This window comes from Electrona antarctica, assembly GCF_951216825.1.
Source record: "Electrona antarctica genome assembly, chromosome: 12".
Lineage (NCBI taxonomy): Eukaryota > Metazoa > Chordata > Actinopteri > Myctophiformes > Myctophidae > Electrona > Electrona antarctica.
This window is the reverse complement of record NC_136793.1, coordinates 23091037-23107895: the sequence shown is the minus strand read 5'-3', so window position 1 is coordinate 23107895 and position 16859 is coordinate 23091037. Positions and strand designations below refer to the sequence as shown.

Here is a 16859-nt window from a genome sequence, read left to right as displayed (position 1 = left end):
TAGAGGAGGTCTCCACGGACATGTGCGTATGTCACACTAGTCGATACATAGCAGGGATTTTTGTCCAGTGTCCACTTTAGTTGACTTTAGTCTGGAAATGGGACATTTTTTTATGTTTCACCTCGCTGTATGGCGTGCCAATTTTTGTTTTACACCTCTGCTGCTTAGCGGACAGTGTGGTGTTGTAGAGGAGGTCTCCCCGGACATGTGCGTATGTCACACTAGTCGATACATAGCAGGGATTTTTGTCCAGTGTCCACTTTAGTTGACTTTAGTCTGGAAATGGGATAGTTTTTGACCTTTCACCTCGCTGTATGGCGTGCCAATTTTTGTTTTACACCTCTGCTGCTTAGCGGACAGTGTGGTGTTGTAGAGGAGGTCTCCCCGGACATGTGCGTATGTCACACTAGTCGATACATAGCAGGGATTTTTGTCCAGTGTCCACTTTAGTTGACTTTAGTCTAGAAATGGGACATTTTTTTATGTTTCACCTCGCTGTATGGCGTGCCAATTTTTGTTTTACACCTCTGCTGCTTAGCGGACAGTGTGGTGTTGTAGAGGAGGTCTCCCCGGACATGTGCGTATGTCACACTAGTCGATACATAGCAGGGATTTTTGTCCAGTGTCCACTTTAGGTGACTTTAGTCTGGAAATGGGACATTCTTTTATGTTTCACCTCGCTGTATGGCGTGCCAATTTTTGTTTTACACCTCTGCTGCTTAGCGGACAGTGTGGTGTTGTAGAGGAGGTCTCCCCGGACATGTGCATATGTCACACTAGTCGATACATAGCAGGGATTTTTGTCCAGTGTCCACTTTATAAAGTCCATGCACTCCAGTGAATAGCATTTATCCATTTAGATAACTTTTTAATTACTTATTTTTTACACAGAAACATAATGTGTGTCTTATAGCATCATATAGCATCATTTAAATGCTTCATTTGTAGTTTTAATGTGCAAATTAAACTTTTTTTCAATACTCTAGAGGGTACTCTTATTTTGAAGAGATCGTCCACCGGAAGTCTTATATTTGCTCACTAGATTTGCCAAAAGAACAGTGCCTGCTTGGGCGCAGTGCACGTAAGTGTAATTTACCGGATATAGTAAGTAGACGTTCTAAAGACTAAGCAGTCAGTGCACTCTAAACTGTAAATGTAAAGCTTGGTGACGCGAGTCTATCAGCATATCATTATTATTAATTGTTGTGAATGAATTAAAAAAAATGCTTCTGTAAAAAAAAAAAAATACCCGGAGTCATGGCTGCACAAAAGCTGCGCATAATGAGCACTTTGACACTTGTCACGCCAATTTGCGGCAATGACTTTTTAGACATAATCATATTACTAACAAATGCCAAATCGTACATCTACTGCTTGACCAGACAGATATTCTGTGTTTAGTTCTTTAGACAATATGAACATATTCCATTCCAATATCTGATATGCAGAATAAAATAAATGCTGCGTAGGCTATTCTGTCATTCAGGTTCATATTATGTGCATAGGAAATATGTCTCAAATATAGCTTATATAATGTAGACATCATAATGTAGGGCATCATCCAATAAACGGACAATAGACCCCACACAAACATTCAATACTTTATTATATGTTGCAAAAGGAGGAACAGATACAGATTAAAATCAAAAGAAAATAATTTTATAAGACATTCTTTTAAAATATTTGTTTTGCATACAGATAAGAAAGGAAAAAAAATACAATTTCAGCATATATAATTTCATCAAACAGCATATTTGCTAGAACACAATTTCCTGCATCGTAGGTATACCTTTCACAAACCACTTGTAGGGATGACTTTCCAACACTGTAAGCAGACCAGTTTCAAATTGCTTGTTGAAATGGATTCACTTACACGCCAATCATTGCTCTTGCCTGGTGCATCAGAACCAATCAACCTGTCCAGAAATTCACAACCTAAACACTCGAACTGAAAGGATTTCCATTCAAAACTGAGCCAGGTCTGCACTGTAGCAGCTCAACGTTAAGGGCATGCCTCCAGCTGAGGCACGAGGAATGTACCACTGAAAAATAAATACTAATATTTTTCTCTCAAACAGAAAAAAGACACATGTAAGACATTCATTTCAAAACAGGAAGAAGAGAGAGAACGCCCAAAAAGGAAGGAGTTTTACTTCACACAGTACCATTGAGATTAAATACTTTTGACAAAACTTTGTCTTTGCAGGTTTTGGTAAACAGATTGCATCGCAGTAAACATTGGCTGACGTCTGCAGGTTCAGAATCTTGCTGCCACTATTTGAAGGAGGGTAAGTTTGGCACTTTTATGCTGATGTCACCAATGTTGATGTTTCTGGGCATTTCCGGGAGGTTCATGTTCTTAACGGCTGATACAGCACGAGCAGGTGCTCCTGCAATACCGGCCTATACAGACACACACGAAACAAAACACACAAGCGGGGTTACCAAGGGTCACATGAACAGTCAAACAAACATGCAGTACATCACACTTAAATTACGTATGTCATGAATCACACAAGGCAGATGTGACGTTCACATTGGACAGATGCACGCACGCACACAACACATCAAACATACTAAACAGATAACAATCAACAACTGACATAATGCAAAAGCATCGACAACTACTAGAAGAGACGATGTGCAAATGTACATTCAGATGCCTATGTAGCTTTGTATGCACATGCATTTGGCTTCTATAATGGTTTGCATCACAACCAGAGCCAATTATGAATCAAGGACATTATTATTGTTGGCGTATTCAGGAGTAGTGGACCTTTTATCAAAAGGCATATGGAACATTGCTTGGAACCCACTGGACTCTTGAGGACCGATGGGGGTAAAAATGGAGAGAACCGGGTAAAGCAGAAAAAATGGGTTTGAGTGTGGAAAGGGAAATGATGTTTTAGATAGACAGCATAGAATGTTTGTATAGATTCAGAAAACCTCAATGGCAAAAAGATAAGGAAAGATATTTAGGCTTGCATTCTTCATTGATTAGAACATTAATAGACCTCTAGTGGGGTGGAATGGGTCACTAACCTACTAGAATGAAATTCTTCTACAATTTAGCCGTCTACAGTACACATACGTTTACTGCAGGGACACAAGTAACTATGTTTAGGTGTTAACTTCTAACAATGAGAAGTTTGAATGCCTAACACTGCGCTACAACAGGACATCTATTCTGAGGGACAATGGAGGTAGCTCACTCTAACACAGTGAATCTCAACGTATTACACACGTATAGGATTTCCAATGAAGCCCATTGGTATTTTTCTGTACAGTTAATACAATTAGACGATTTGTTTTACTTGTTGCCTAAAATAAGAGGACATTTGAGAATCACTGCAGTTAGAGATCTCCCACATGAATCTTTAGCAGACAGACCCAAAAATGATAAGTAGGTAGCTTAATCCAGGGAGCTGTGTACAGTAGTTTCCGGTGTTCTCGTTTAACACACGATTGTAAGAAAACTAATTAGATGTGTGGACATACCACAACCAATTCATGGTAGCTCTGGCAGTGGGCCATATTTCTGACGATATACAATTGCTGGTCTATACAATGACAAAAAAAAGGGAGAAAAGGCACATGATCTTCATTTATCGGCATGAGTTATTTTCCCCTTGTGTATTTCAATAGACTCTCTGTGTTTTGGGAATTCCTCTCACTGAATCCTGTATCTAGTGAGTGGAGTTAGACAGAGAGACCACTGTGATGTGGATGTTGATCCTGCACATGGGCTCAATGTTCAAGTGTCAGACTGAGGTTAATGGGTTTCCCTTTTGCTTCTTGGTGAGATTTTCCGGTAAAGCGCAGACTGACTCATGGCTGTGTAAACAATCACACCATGCTAACACCTGTAACACATTGCAACAGGTCTCTGGTTCTCTACTGTATATAAAGTCAGAGCACCTATATATTATTTAGGGCTGCTTGGTATAAAATTGACAATAAGGCTCTGTAATCCTTGAGCCTACGCTGGTTTAGGATCACATTGCTCATGTAGTTCATTCTAAAGTGGGGAGCTTCACAATTTCTTCTCAGGTTAGAGATGACCGGTTCTTAATGCTACCACCATTAGATGTAGTACATTATGCAGCTTATCAGTCAGTAAAATAGCGCAATAGAAATCACTGTCTCAGACATAATCTCATGTGCAACTTTTGTGTAATCACAGGAAGAAGAAAAAAGTCCAGCTGTAATATTTGGCCAATAGCTGTAATATAATTAATTATATGACAAAAAACATCACAACGGTGAAAATATTGGAAGTTCTGAGCATGTTTTGCCTACCGATGCGATTAACTATGGTAAACAAATGGCAATGCATAGCACAGGAAGTGATAATTAAGTAAAAACAACTGCAGCAAACTGACTTAATACATTGCTGAACTAGCAGATAATAGCGTTCAGGTTTTTCTCAATTGCTACACCAAGGCACGACTTTGGAAACACTGTTGGTTCAACACCGTAAATAGGTCTACCTAGTTAGTACATATGAGTTAGTACATAGTACATACTGTATGTCTACATCTAGTTGTTGTACCATTTAAGTATGTGTTTTCCAACTATTTTTTTAACACTGGTCATGAAAAATGTTAATATTTGATGGAACAAAAGCATTGAGATACATTTTTGGGTCTGACCTGAAAGATTCCTAATATGTTAGTGACATTGTTTTGCCATTACGTGGTAGGATACTGTACAACAGTAAGGCTCAGCCGCTCAGGGGGAGGGAGTAAACTTAGTTGAAGTTACAGTACTCGGTTGTAAATTTAGCAGTACCTGTGTCTACCTGTCCTGTCTGGTAGACTGAAAGATAAACGTCTGCAAAAAGAGAGAAGAATGGAAAGAACTAGAAAGGGTCAGGAAAAAAGAGAGGAATGAGGAATGTTAAAAAAAGCAGATAAAAATAATCACAGTTTTTCTCCACAGAAGTAGTGATGGAACCTACCATAAACCGCACTTATAGAAAAGATATGTGATCTTAACACTCTTCAACCACAATTTGAACTATGAAAAAGTTAATTTATGTTCATTAACAAATATTAAATATCAGTCCTCACTAAATGGGAAGAACAGCTATATTTATTATTATGTATTGCATGATTGCTCTAAAATTGGTCAACATCTTGGAACTTGGAATTAGCATCAGTGAGTTGTAAAGCACACATTGCGGTCTAGGGTAGGTTCAAGAGGAAAGAGACAGAGCAGTTCTGATGTTTTGTTGAACAATAAAAGCCTTGTCTTACACCATGTCGATCATAGAGGAGGTTATGTTTATTAAAAAAAGAAAAAAAGACAGAAAAAAGAAGAAACACACAGGACAGCTCAGATGCTCCACTACTCTGCAGTGTACAGTTTCTGTAGTCATTCATGTTGAAAACTGAGCAGATGCGTTGGTCATAAATGAGCCAGTTAGGAAATCAAAGATACTTTGATCATTCATCATTCTCACGAGTTAACCCTTATGTTCAGCACTTTTAACATTAGACAGGCCAAGAAAATTAACCCTGAAAGAAACAATTACACGTGTTACGACGTTGTGGCTTCCTTTCGATGCATAGGATAGTCACTGAGAAAGCGGTATTAACCCCCAAACCGATTAGTGGTTATACTGTAGTTCACCATTTCTATACTAAGCCCACAATTCAAGAGTGCTAACATTGTTAGTAAATAGCAAAAATAAAAATAAAGAAAGAAACAAAAAGCGCCAATTCATCAGCACAGCTACGCTTTTTGGTTTTCAAAATCCATAGTATGAAAAATAGAAATGACTTCATGAAATTGTCTCTGGCTGTTACAGTGTTTCTGAGCACTGGATGCTCAGAAACAAATGGTAATGAATTCAAGACTTATCCACTAACAGAAGCTGTATGGAAAGCAAAGCGACATCCTTCTTTAGTTTAGATACAGTACCACATATCTAATGCATGGTCGACTCCACAGCGAGATATCAGCTCATTGATGTTAAAAATCACATTTGTGGTCTGGTTGACCATGAAACTGAAGGCTTATTGAATTAACATAATATTTAGATATATTTATATTAGATTACCATATTTGCTAGCAATTACAACATTACCATCTCACAAAAGAAACATACAACCCACTTCCAAGCCCATAACATGTCAAAGTGAGATGGACATTGGACAATGTATAAAATATAAGACTGTGATCGGGAGACTTTTGATCGAGATTCCAGAGGCATTGGATAACATATGGGCGAATGCACCCACCACAGAAATGACAACTTGGTGACATTGATACTGTAAACTATGTACAGTATATACACTGAGCAGTACACAGTAAAATCCTGAGTGTTAATTTATACATTTGTAAATCAGAGACTGTACAAATGTTGGTTAAATTTGTTTCCTCTTATAAGGACTTTCCAGTGTACAAGGGAGACAATAGCATTGGATATTGTGTATTCTGTGCTGAGAGCAGTCAGCAGTGCGGTAGCAAGAGGTAGGGTCAGAGAAGGCACAAACAGTCAAGAGTGGGTTCAGGTGCATCCACACGGGCACTGGAGAATAGCATGCAGGATGCAGCATTCACACATGCCTGCATATACAATACCATGAGGTCATACATATATGATGGACCACACTTGGTCACACTTACCTCTGATTTCTCCATCTTGTTCTGGGCATCCACCTGTGTTATGATTTCATTCATGTTAGTCTCCAACACCATGCCACCCATCACCATCTCTGCCAGAATGTTGTGGACCTGCCAAATCAGCAAAGAAGGTAAAGAATGCAGTTGAAAATATACTTTTTAGAAGAAAAAAAGGCTAAAGAAAAAGGCAATCAGGTATACACAAACGACGAACAAAGTTCAGTTTTAGTTTTTATTTCAAGTGAAGTGAACTTCTTGTTAACTTTCAATGTTATGGTTGCACCATAGATACATCTTAATATACAACAACCCAATGCAGTCAGTGTAGTAATATTCTGCTAATGTGAGTTATCTGGTAACACAAGCCAGGCTATGTTTAGCTTTATACCAAATATACTGTAGATACACAATTACACTATTACTTGCTACACTCCAACCGGGCGGGTTCCTGAATTCAGAACATTTCACAACCGATCTGTTCATCACAATTGCTCACAGGGAAGGTCTAAATAAAATGGAATTACCTACCTTGTCTACGTGGAAAATTAAGTCAAGTTCACAGACATTCTCGAAACATTTGTCCAGCGTTTCCACAAATACCTGTAAATGGATAAATTGCATATAAGTCATTGTTTTGATCACAGTAGACTTTACAAAGAAGGTACCTTTTTATTAGCTATAATATTTTACAATTCACTCAATGTCAATTTTCCATTGAGCACTGCATTGACAGTCTCTGTTGCTGCCAGGCTCCACTATTTGTCTGGGGAAGGTGTGAACTGTGAACAACCACCAGTGTTGCCAACTCTTGTGAGAGAAATAAGCCAACCCACCTCCAAAAACAAGCCCAAAACAAGCCAACTCTTGGCGAGAGAAACATAATAATATAATATAGCCATATAATACTAATAAATACAAATTTCATGCATTCATCATTATGAATAATATGTATGTCTATAATTACCATATGAATGTTTTGGTCATTTATTATACTATTACACAAATAGTAGAGACACCAGGCTGATTCTGTCACTCAATGTGATTCACACTCCCCCAAACCTATGGGTATTTATACATCAAAGAAATGTTGGCTTGTTTGATATTCAAAACAAGCCACCGATTTTTTTAAACAAGCCCAAAAACCTGCAACCCGAAATGGAAAAAGAACGCAACTCTGGAAAAAAACGAGCCAACATTGGTGGGAAACAAGCGGACTTGGCAACCCTGACAACCACATGCCTCCTCCGATGCATGAGGAGTCACCAGCCAGGAGCGTATATAGTAATATATACGGATGGTAATGTGTTTTACAGAGGACTCAAACTATGGTTGAAATTAAATCAATGGTGCTAACATGTATAGTTTCTGACTGGTTACCTGAATGATTATGTCTAATCTTGTTTTGTTTCACAAGTTAATGTAATGGGTGTGATTTTGATGTTGTAAAATATTAATAGTATATCGTTGCTGTCCGGAGGAAACCTCATAACTCAATTTTTGAGGTTTTTGTTTTTCTCCATAAATCAATGCTATTGAACACCCTTTACGTCTGTGTGTTGTTTCGAAAATATTTAACCAATGGAAAGTAGTAAACTCATTGGACAAAACCTCTTAACTCCATTGGACCCTCAAACTGTCTGCTAAAAGAGCTAACTCCCAATAAACTCCGCCACCTCTCTCCTTCTCATGCAAGTAATTGACAATATCTAAAGTCACAACACCAACTTTTATGAGACAGTATTGCATTGTTTAAAAAATATAAGGTTTTCTTCATTTCCTTAAAAATTTACATTTTTCATTTCCTGAAAAATCAACATTTTGGAGTAATGAGGTATCCTCTGGACAGCAACGATATATTATTTTTTTGTACTTGATTGGATTTTAAACTATAGTGTTATTGTGCAATATGCAATGTGATTGTGATGTCCATGCCAAATAAATAATCATAACATACAATAACTGCTGGACCTCTTACCTGGATTAGGTCTAATATTCCCAGTTCGCTCTCCGAGGAGTCTACACAAAACACGAAGTACAGTGTGGCGTAGTGTCTGTAGATCAACTTGTTCTCAGAGCCACCAATTAACCTAAAGTAATAGATAAGATAGAGTAGAGGTAAAAACTAAAAAGTGCACAAAAACATAAAAGTTATTTTGCTATAACACTATATTGCTGCATGTCCCACTGGGAGACCCTGTGGGAGACCAAGGACCAGATGGGGGGGATTATATCTTCACACTTGAAGATGGATGGATGAACTATAAACTATCAAGTCAATTTAAGTTGTTCCGTAAAGTAGAATGTAAGAAGAATGTAAGAAGCTGTGAAAATGAATCCCCCAAACAATAACCCATTAGGCCTGTCACATTTATTACACAATCACAATTATTTGATCAAAATTATTGTCTCCACCAGTCGAAGGCATGCCATGGGGAGAGTATGTTTTGTTCTTCATAATATCATCAGAATCCGAATCGTTTCCATGTTGAAATATGTGATGTGACTCATTGTGAGCTTGTAGATTGGCTATTTCCACAATTTTGTAATAGAGGGTATGCGCGTGACATCATCATCAAACCCGGAAGTTACGCAGGAATGCCTACTGAGTGTCAAAAAACTACTTTCTGGCCTTGACAACCCATGCATCCAAACAGAAAAGTCCTATCTGATTGCATTAAACAATGTTAAACAATGTTAAACTCACTTTGCATGTTGCTTTGCCACTCGATTTGCCATTCACATTAAGCATGCATACCCTCTATACATATATAGATATGGACTATATTTATTTGAATTTTAAGTTAATTCTTATAACTGCCCTGAATGAATGGTTATTCAAGTAAGATTTCATGATCGTGACAGACATGACAGCGTTATCAGGAGTCTACGCAGTGCATTACCTAACATAGGCAGCGTGTTTTATAGCCAAGGCACAGACAAAAACATCCAGAGATACTTAGATAGGCCTAAACAACAGAATGTTTTCAGTCACAGCATATTCACGTGTAAAGATAGGGCACATGATATGGTAACACGGTTGAGGTATGGAGACATCACCCCTGACTAACCTATTTAGGACTAGGTACGATAAGACCACACTGGCCTTAGTCTTATCACACAGTCCACTTGCAGAAGGTGCTTTCCCACAGTGAAGCTGTTCACATAAAGTTTACCTAACTTTTGCTAAGGGAAAACATGCACATGTACATAATACCATTTTATTTTATTTTTACTTTTTGAATGCTCTTTCTTGCACTCATTCTATCCCTCTGTTTGCTGTGCTTGCTGTGTTTTGTTGTTTGAATGTTATGCTATCTATATGCTGTTGCATTGTCTGTAAGGAATAAGTTTTACTCTTACGTACCTGTACACAAGATGTAACAATAAAGTACAACCTTGAACCTTGTACGTTGCACGCAAACAAACAAGCAGAACACCAAACAAGCAAACAGGAAAACTCAAAGAAGACAAAGTTCTTTCAGCACCCTGTGTAGCTTTCTGAAGGTGGTTTTAAAGAAACCAGTACTTACAGTAGCATACTTCTAAAGGCAGGTGTGTCATACCATAATGAAGTCGCTGACATTTTTCCACTTGGACCATGGACATGTCACCAAGCTATAATTTGTGTTACCTTGTATTACAAATAATGTGGCTGTGGTGTTATCATTATGTTAAATTAAATGCTTTAGACAGAGTTTGTACTAACACCTAATTAATTACTGCAGTGTATCAGGTGTACAGAGTACAGACGGAGCGAGAGAGAGGACGGATAGTTTTGCTGGTAATCTAACACCTGGGACCATATTCATTAATGATAAATGAATATCAAACTACTACTGCCATTGATGCCAATTTCCTTAGATACTTTTTAAAACTCTTTGATGCTGCATCACAGAATGTAAAGTCTACTGTAAGAAATAATGCCATAATATTCTCAGAACACTGTAAATTGCAGCCTAAGCCTCCCTCTTAAGATTTTAGTCAGGCTGAACCACTACAGAAAACATACTTTTTCAGTGATGAGGATGCACCGGACAGGCCTGATAAAACGTACATATCCCCAACACTTACATTCCTCCTTCTAGGAAGTTGCAGACATTCTCGTCTCTCTTCGAGACCAGGTGGAATGTTTCCCTGATGATTTGTTGTTCTGTGTCTTCGCTCTGTGGAATGGATGAGGACAATAGGCAGGAGAAGGCATGATACAACAATATACACCTCATTCGACAGTGGAGCATTTATTCCCCCCTGGCCAGAATGAGAACAATAGAACAACAGACAAACAGAATATATAGATGTTGTGATAGAATCCAACCAATGTAAAGTAGAAAAAGTGAGCCAACATGTGACAGCAACTTGGCTTCTAAGGGTTTCTAAGGCTTTGTTTTAGAAGGAGGAAAGCCATATCCTTTATCCTTCCCATTACCCTTGTCGTATTTAAACAAACTGTCCACTGCCAGTGCCAGTAGAGTTATTGAGTCAGAGACTATATATGTGAAAACTAGCCTAGTAATACAGGTTGTCGCACACCTCACTGTAACCATATATTTATGAGGCAAGCTGCTGTCAGATAATTTGTACAACGCCTATCATTACACAGGATTGAAAACAATACACAGGGGATTGAGTACAAACAATACATCTGTTTAAAATCATGTACTATGCATCTGCATTTAATTATCCAACGCACTGAGCGCACTGTGCAATGCAAACTAATAGGGGGAGAGCGTAGTGACGCGTTCGGTAGGATTTTGGCTTATTTGGTATAATATATCGTATAACTATATGGTAATTACACTGTCATGCTCGTTTGAGGAAAGGTATAGAGCAGAGCTGTTTGGGAATGTTGCTGAAGGTTGTTATTTTGTCAGCTGACACCCAAATCAAAGAAACCATACAGCATGTATTTAATTATTTGATAATTAAGCAGCAGCCTACTACTATAGCCTACTAGCCTACTGGTAGGCAGGAAAATGGCAACCAGAATAACCTGTTCTGAGCGAAACTCCTCCTGCCCTATAGGCAAGTGCGCTCCCGGTGCGCATTTCCGAACGCACCCAAAGGGTGTTATCTTGCCTCGGAGTCAGTAATAGCAAAGATGGTTTATGTATGAAGATGGGCCAACTTCATTGGAGCCACTAGAGGCGAAATGGTACACAAAGCCTACAAATGGTCTCCTAAATATAGTAGGCGTGGTTTGCTTCTCCCCGACCTCCACCCCTGACAACAACACTGTTTCCACACTCAGTCTAGTAGGTGGCAGTAATGCACCATTTAGGTTTGCCGACCGCCATGAAACCCGATAGAAGAAGAAGACAACAACACTGACAAGTCATTTAACAAAGTACATTGAAAACAACTGACAAGGTGTACTTTTGAAATAGTCGTTTTAGTTTCTCGAAGTCCTCCAAGAATTGTAGAAGTTGTAGAATGGACAATAAAAATGTCCTTTAGATCACACAGACTACATAATCTATCCTCCTCAACCGTGCCTACATATCTGCCTGTCTCAATATGCAGACCAAGTATGCCAGCTCTAATTTGGGCACATAAGGATCATTTCTAATCGTTTTAAATATGTCCATTCATTTCACATTATAATATTCACATATTATCATCTTAAATATGGGGTCAGAGCCCCCTATGTGTTGTCCGTGAAATTGCAGATGGACAGAGAGAGGCTTCCGGACTCATCTCAAATCTCGCGAGAGTTTGTTGCTGGGATAAAGAAATGTCATTAACAAAGTAGATTTTCTCCTGTTTTGTCTCGCTAAAAGAAGCCATTTTACTATGAATATCTTGTCAATATTGTGTGCCTTGTGATGATTTGGTCCAGTATTTAGTTCAGTGACCATGGAGTTAAGGAATGGTTCAGAAGCTGTGTTCACGTTCACTCTCCCATTGGAAATGAATAGACTCCAACATTCTTCCTGTCTCCTAATAATGTTACCGCCCACCTCACGCAGATACAGGAAGTAAGCAAAGTTGGCCTCTCTTGCTAATTCTCCTCTTGGGTAATAGGTAAGTGAGTGCATATTGTGTGACTGTGTGTGTGAATGCGTGCGATAGATAGATAGATCGATAGAACCTGCAAAAAGCACAGAAGCATCCTTGATTCTGTCTATACACATACAGACAATGTATGCATGTGCGACAATGTGGGAAACCACAGACTTACACCTTAGGGGTGCCACAATTATTTAGTAGCAGTTAATTATGTGCTTCACAATTAGCCTTTTTGATCAATCAAAAAGTAATCAATAGAAATACCTAAACCTGAATTATAATACATACAGTGTCAGTACCCTATATCTGGACTGTAATACTAATACATGTGTGAAATGAATCATACTTCACACATGTCATACTGTATGTCTGATATCCATCAGGTTTCACCACAAAGCCCCCAGGTGGTGGGTAGGTACTATAGATGTAGGCAGGCCAATTTAAAAATAAATTAATTTCTATATTGACATCGTCGGTGTAATTCAGTTGCTAGAGAACAGCTGGGTACATTTCCTGTCAGCTACAAATAAAGTAACACTCCCTGTGGTACTGTAAGGACGCCGGGGCAATAATTCCAATTACAAAAATAAACCAACGCAGCCAATTACCAGGCAAGATACGGTAGATCCATTATGTAACATAAGATTCATTCGATTTTTTTCTTTTTACACAACAGGTATTATATAAATATACGGTACGTAGGATCCGCATATCGTTGAATCAATGTGGAACCACGAGTCAATCACAAGGGCATCATTAAGTCATGTGACATAAACAGACTGAACTGACTGCACTGATATGCATGTCTGCATGATAGCTCTCAACTTCATATTCTACTGAGCAGAGCAACAACAAAAAAATGAAACGTCTGCACGCGCCGTCTAGGAAATAATATAGGCCAGCTTTGTCTTGCACATGTTTAATTATTCATCGCTGAATGGACTGTGCGGTGGAGACTGACATCTTATACAATAGTATCAATGACGCCATGCAAAAATATGCACACCATGGATGCAATAAAGTTCTACCCATGCAATGTCTCAGATTGCTTCTTTTTTATATAAAAGCTTGTTCAATTGATTACATATGGTATTACTATTAGTGTATGTGATTGATGTACATGTAAGCTTACTCTAGAGACCAAAAACATTACAGAATGTTTTAGCTAATCTAATATCGGCGATTCGGCGTATCACGGTATCAATCCAGATTACGCGCGTGTAATATCGCATAAACATGCGTGGCTGAAACACATAATCTCAATGTTACTCACATAGTACTCGTAGAATTTAGAAAGCCTTGGTTTCCCATGGTTGTTGAATATTAGAATGGCTTTTATCATGATGATTGTAGTCGGATGGAGGCGGGGAAGCACAACGGGATCAGTCTATTAAAGACTGGTGTATGTCAACCCCCGTGAACCCAAATCTATCTGGAATTCGGTACCAGATCTCGATTTGAGGATTAATACGGTCAGTTAGCTCCGAGCTACAGGCTACTGCTCCATCCTCTGTCCTCGGAAACAATCCTCCACGTCAAACGACCATTCATTTCCACCATCTACAGCTGCCGCACTGGAACAAACTGAACGGCTGAGAAGAATGCGAAGCAAGCTTCCTGAAAAGTGTGTGCGTGTGTGTGTGTGTGTGTGTGCGTGTGTGTGTGTGTGTGTGTGTGTGTGTGTGTGTGCGTGTGTGCGTGTGTGTGTGCGTGTGCGTGTGCGTGTGTGTGTGTGTGTGTGTGTGTGTGTGTGTGTGTGTGCGTGTGTCTGTGTGTGTGTGTGCGTGTGCGTGTGCGTGTGTGTGTGTGTGTGAGAGAGAGAGAGAGAGAGAGAGAGAGAAAGCTATTTCACACACTGGAAAAGATCTACTCAAAACCAGAGCAAAATGGAATGCTATTATTTAGCTCTAAACAGAGAATACACAGTAGCAGAATACTTGTAGCCTGGTTAATAAACCAGACCGAATCAGCCGTTGGCAAAAAGAAGTTGCCTACCTACCGCGACAGTGTTGTGTGATATTAGTCTGGCTTATTAGCCAGGCTAGAATACTTGAGCACAGTAACTCACCCAAAACTAAGGAAAACATTAACTCGATATAGACTCAGTGAACACAGTCTTGCGATTGAGAAAAGCAGACTGTGCACCCACTGCACACAAAACGAGGTAGAGACTGAGCTACACTTCCTAACCGTCTGTCCACTGTACCAAGACATCAGAGACATATACTTTCCACGGATTACAATCACCCAAAGAGAGTTTGAAAACATGACTAATGACAAAAAACTCCCATATCTGTTGGGTGAAGTACAACAATGTGCAAACACAGCAGTGAGATTTGTGAGCTGCTGTGACAGGAGAAGGATGTAAAATGGAATACAAGCACCTTAAGGAATACAAACCATATGTGTACACTGTTTATCAAGTATAAAGCTAACGTATTCTATATGGATGTATATTGTATAACTATCTCTGACAGAAAATGCTTTTTATAGTTTCACAAGATAGTATTACCCAAAGTGCTAATATAACACAGCTCTGTTTACACCTTTATTTAATTCCTATTTATATCCAATATTTATTTGTAAATACATTGTTCTGTTTTGATTGTCTTGTTCCACTTCTGCTTTGGCAATGTAAACGTACGTTTTCTCATGCCAATAAAGCTCCTTTGAATTGAATTGAATTGAATTGAATTGAATTGAATTGAATTGAATTGAATTGAATTGAATTGAATTGAATTGAATTGAATTGAATTGAATTGAATTGAGAGTTTTGATTGATTGATTGAAATATGTATACAGTTTGCAGAATTACAGTACATTTCAAGCACAAACTCAATACAAAGGCTGTTAACTGTGAGTGGACGACCCAATTAAACATTACACTTGTTTACAATAGGGTCCACCATGTTCAATTCATCAAAACATTTAGATACGTACAAATAGACACTTCTATATAGACAAAGAACAGAACAGGAATTCATCATAATGGAGGTAAAAAGGGAAGAGAGAGAGAGAGAGAGAGAGAGAGAGAGAGAGTAGTTTTTTTCCCTCATACCTTTCAAAGAACCTGCTTGGGAGAGATATATTGTTTTCTGTTTTTTGTTTTGAGTGAGAAATATCACGATATCATTACAAAATAGAATGAATAGAATGTTTTCTTTTTTGTTTTGTTTAGGGTCCATCTCATCCATAATTACTACAGTGAAAGATGTCCCAATGGAAATCAGCCACAAGGTGGAGCAAAAGTACATCTGGTACTGATGATGTGGCAGCCCAGACCAAAACCTGGCACCAACTTGCCAAATAAAAACAGAACTTGTAGGCTGGGCTTGACTATCTCAACAGTTTTTTAACAAAACCACTCAACCAAGACTCATATCTTAATCATTTTTATGGATAACCACTTTATGTATATTAAAACACATCCTCTTCCACAGAACTATATGGTCATTTACTATATTTATTTTCCTGCAATGCCAGATATAGCACTATACTAAAATGTAGCCTACATGTTCTTGCTGACTGTAAATCTCTCTGGATTTAGTGGATTATTATGCTAAATGCCTAAATTGTAATTTAAATGTAAGACATTGACAAGCATTCCTTAGTAGGCCTAATGTGACTTTTAAACAATCCTTAATGGACACTCTTTTAATATGAGAGGTCGACTAGGCCTAACTATCTCTAAACAGCTGCATTCTATTCTTATCTCTATTTTCTATGGTCTTTCTTTCATTGTTGAAACTGCTACTATTGTTGTTGTGGCTCAGGGCCAACATATAGGCTAGGCTACTCTATTGTCCGATTCAGTGTATGAAGGAGCACAAAACGAAGCAGCAGCTCTATTGTGAGTGAAATGGCAAAGTAATAGAATCCCACAGGGAGGGAATGTTGTAGTGACGCTGTAGTGACAACGTGGTGGAAGGCTGGAAGCTATGGGTGGAAGGAATTGGGCACAGAGGATTAGTCCAAGTTCTTAATGTGTGAAATATAAACAACCCATTTCATTTAAAACAACAGATTTTTTTTGGCTATGATTAGGTATGGAATTAATTACCAACATTGTTTAAAGTATTGTGCAATCATAACTCAAAGTTTATTAGAATTATATTGTTTGGTGGGCGAGCACGTTTTGTCATAATGGTACAGTCCAACACAAGTTCGCCCCCAAATTGCTGCGCTATAAAAGTATACCACGCTCTAGGGTGCATAAGCTTTTT

General features: G+C 38.5%; 1 protein-coding gene across 1 annotated transcript; it reads right to left on the bottom strand.

The window, feature by feature from the left end:
• Positions 1-1587: 1587 nt before the first annotated feature.
• ap3s1 (adaptor related protein complex 3 subunit sigma 1) lies at positions 1588-14227 on the bottom strand. The gene is made up of 6 exons (XM_079515755.1): positions 13910-14227; positions 10702-10793; positions 8606-8717; positions 7159-7230; positions 6634-6741; positions 1588-2403 (listed from the first exon to the last, which is right to left on the bottom strand). The coding sequence occupies exons 1-6, from the start codon at positions 13976-13978 to the stop codon at positions 2275-2277; spliced, it is 582 nt and encodes a 193-aa protein (XP_079371881.1). The 5' UTR covers positions 13979-14227; the 3' UTR covers positions 1588-2274.
• Positions 14228-16859: the final 2632 nt, after the last annotated feature.